This window comes from Limulus polyphemus, unplaced genomic scaffold (assembly GCF_000517525.1).
Source record: "Limulus polyphemus unplaced genomic scaffold, Limulus_polyphemus-2.1.2 Scaffold1991, whole genome shotgun sequence".
Taxonomy (NCBI): Eukaryota; Metazoa; Arthropoda; class Merostomata; order Xiphosura; family Limulidae; genus Limulus; species Limulus polyphemus.
In genome coordinates this window covers 186,313-189,577 of record NW_013667601.1, presented here as the reverse complement: position 1 = coordinate 189,577, position 3,265 = coordinate 186,313, and the positions used below count along the sequence as shown (strand labels likewise).

The 3,265-nt window shown below is 32.1% G+C and overlaps 1 protein-coding gene across 1 annotated transcript in view; it reads left to right on the top strand.

Annotated features, from left to right (window-relative positions):
- Window positions 1–3,265, top strand: part of LOC106465586 (sucrase-isomaltase, intestinal-like) — a 31,662-nt gene that overhangs the window by 27,096 nt on the left and 1,301 nt on the right. Inside the window, exon 12 of the mRNA XM_022393510.1 lies at window positions 1,905–2,030. Within this exon, the coding sequence (XP_022249218.1) occupies window positions 1,905–2,030 (126 nt within the window). The remainder of the gene's footprint in view (window positions 1–1,904; window positions 2,031–3,265) is intronic.

Sequence of the window (3,265 nt, the reverse complement as noted above, 5' to 3'; positions counted from 1 at the left end):
ATATCTATTTGAAATAATAATTTGAGTAATAATTAATATGTATTTGTTACTTTATAGATTTTGTCGTTCTTAATGTATCAAGCGTCTATATGCAAATAAAAGCCAAAAACTATCGTTTTTATCATTAAATGAAGATATAGCCTAAAGATGCTTTGCGGGCTTTACAACATAATCAGGTTTCATTCGCCCAGGCCCCTGGGCATTTTAACCTATGCCCCCTCTCTGTCGGCGGGCACTCGTGTTTAAAAACATGAACTATATGACTCATCGTCTCGTGTAGCTGGGGTGAGGATTAATGCCAAAAAAGGGGATTTTGAGTGACATGTGTTTTATGTAATAACATTAAATTTGAACTTATTGAAAACTAGCATCACACACACAATTGATCATAAGATAAAGTTTCAAATCTCAGTTGGGAATAAACAATTCCATACTGATAAAAAAACCTGTCAAATCAAATACATCTAACCTATGTGTGTCACGTCACGCCACGCTTGAATTTTTGGTTTGTTTTGTTTTTCCCCATGTTTTCTAGAAATGGTCAAAATGCATTTATCCAGATAGAATAGTTCGGTTACTGTCTGCCCATGACGATTTTAGTGACGGGAGTGCAAGGGAGCCGTGAGGGAGAAGGGGGGGGGGCTACTGTTAAACCTTATAAGGGTAGTGAGTGTTGGTATAATAAGTCTAAAGTAAAGATGTAGTTGTGGGATCACCTAACCTAGAGTCAAGTGTGCATAAAATTAATTTTGTTGTCATTTTATACTTTCAACATAACATAAAAGCCATTGTTGGAACGTAAGTGTGACCAAAACGCACTGGCTTTTTTATATATTAGAAGTAGTTAATCTAACTGATTTTTACCAATATGTATTCTATCAAATTCAATACGCCACGAATTCATTTCATGAATGATATTAATTTTGATTGGCTCACAAAGGAACTCACCGACGTTTGACTGCATCAACTGCACTATTCTGCCTCGCAAAATTTATTTATTTCAATTAGCTATAAAATGTGAGGTTAGGGTATACTATGGTACTTGTCTCGTCATTTTTAACGGACTATACGCTAGTAATACAATAATCATTACAACACTGTTAAACAATGAACAGCTATTGACTGGTTATGAAAGAAGCAAATAGTCTGTTTCCCGGAACCACTAACCAATAATTATTTTCTTTTTTTTTACCTTTTCCCCGCTATTCTGTTTTCAGTTTTATCAAAATATGATCACTTAGCGGGGTCACATGGTATATTTACCTACATCCCCCGTCTTAGATACAAATCTTAACGTCTAACATTTGATTGGATATTTTGACCACGTTTTAAGAATCAATTATAAATCAATAAGATTTAGAAATTGTTTAATTTTCAAAATATAACAGCCTATCATCACGTGTTCATACCAATAAACGTTAAAAGTACGCACAAAATTTGTACAGAATGCTGGCGAAATTTCTGACGTTGTTTTTAAGCTAAGCCTAAATGAATCAGCTTGTTTTAACTGTATTGCAAGAAAAAAACTATTCGTCTGCAAAGTTCTGCTTCATCAGTGAGTAACAGAAATCTTACTCCATGTGATATTTCCACACTCATTTTACGGATTGGAGGAAATTGTTTGTAATTAGGCCTAAATTAGAGAAAAATGTCGTCTAAAATGTTTCTACATCGATGTTATGCATTCTTGGTAAAGGCCTTGACAATCGAACAACATTGATTCCATTTGTAGCCCAGCTTTCAAGACAACGTTGACATTTTTTTTTCATATTACGTGATAATCTCTCGATCAATCACGGCAACGAATTCATGCAAGGGGTATAATAATGTATAGTATTCATTCGCTGTGTTTACAGATACTCATAGTAATACAACACTTAGTGTTTTCATTATTTAATTTCCAGGACATGAATGAACCTGCCAATTTTGGTACCAACCGTGAAGAGCCATGGTATTGTAGTGGAAAATGTTGGAGTCTACACTGTCCGTACAATGAATATGATAATCCCCCCTATGCTACAGGTAGAAAAGTATTAATTTCTAATTCTAGAATTTAATATCCTGACTTACAGTACACGTAGTAAAGCATTAGTTTTTAATTGTAGGATTCAGTAACCTATCTTACAGTACACGTAGTAAATCATTAGTTTTTAATTGTAGGATTCAGTAACCTATCATACAGTACACGTATTAAAGCATTAGTTTTTAATTGTAGGATTCAATAACCTATCTTACAGTACACGTAGTAAAGCATTAGTTTGTAATTGTAGGATTCAGTAACCTATCTTACAGTACACGTAGTAAAGCATTAGTTGTTAATAGTAGGATTCAATAACCTATCTTATAGTACATGTAGTAAAGCATTAGTTTTTAATTGTAGGATTCAGTAACGTATCTTACAGTACATGTAGTAAAGTATTAGTTTTTAATAGTAGGATTCAGTACAGTATTCCACATTAGAGTAAATGAAGGAACGCTGTAATTTTAACATGTAGGGTTGAATAATTCACTTAAGGGTTAAGGTACAAACGATGTAGTTTCAGCAGCTAGTATTGAATGCTAAACCTTACATTAAAATTATTAAAAAAGTAGTTTAACAGTTAGTTTTGGATAATTTCGCCTATCAGTATAGAGAAGATGAGTGGACGAATTTAATAAAATTAATGAATGTGTTTTAGTATTGAATTCTAAATGGTACAGTTAAGCAATATTTCAGTGGGTAATTTTCATTAATTCAACATAAAATGCAGATTTTAAAGTAGTATTTCTACTAGGATACTTGGATAATCCACTTGTGGTAAAATAGAGATTTTAGTAAATAATTTTCAAATTTCAAATGTACGTTATACGGTAGAGATAAGATAGTGGTATTTGTATAAAATGGGATATAATAATTCATTAAATAAATACAGAATCAGTTAGTTTAATATAGAATAAAATAGGTAAAAAATAATAAGCTTAAACTGATGTATTTTTTGTCTGGTGAAATTTTATTACTTGCAATTTAGACATTAGTCCCAAAACAAGTTTATTAACCCTTATAGAAAGAATTAACATAAATGCTTGTTAGAGATACATAAAACACATAACAATTAATTAATTTATTATGTTAAATGACAATAAGAAAATAGTTGATGTTATTCATTTGTTGAGAAAGCAGTCAATTTAAAAACGGAGTAAATATCCAGTCGAACAACGCGACACGGAATTCAGTACTTGCTTTTCACCTGGTTAGAAAGTAGCCAGTCAAAGAACGGGACACGAT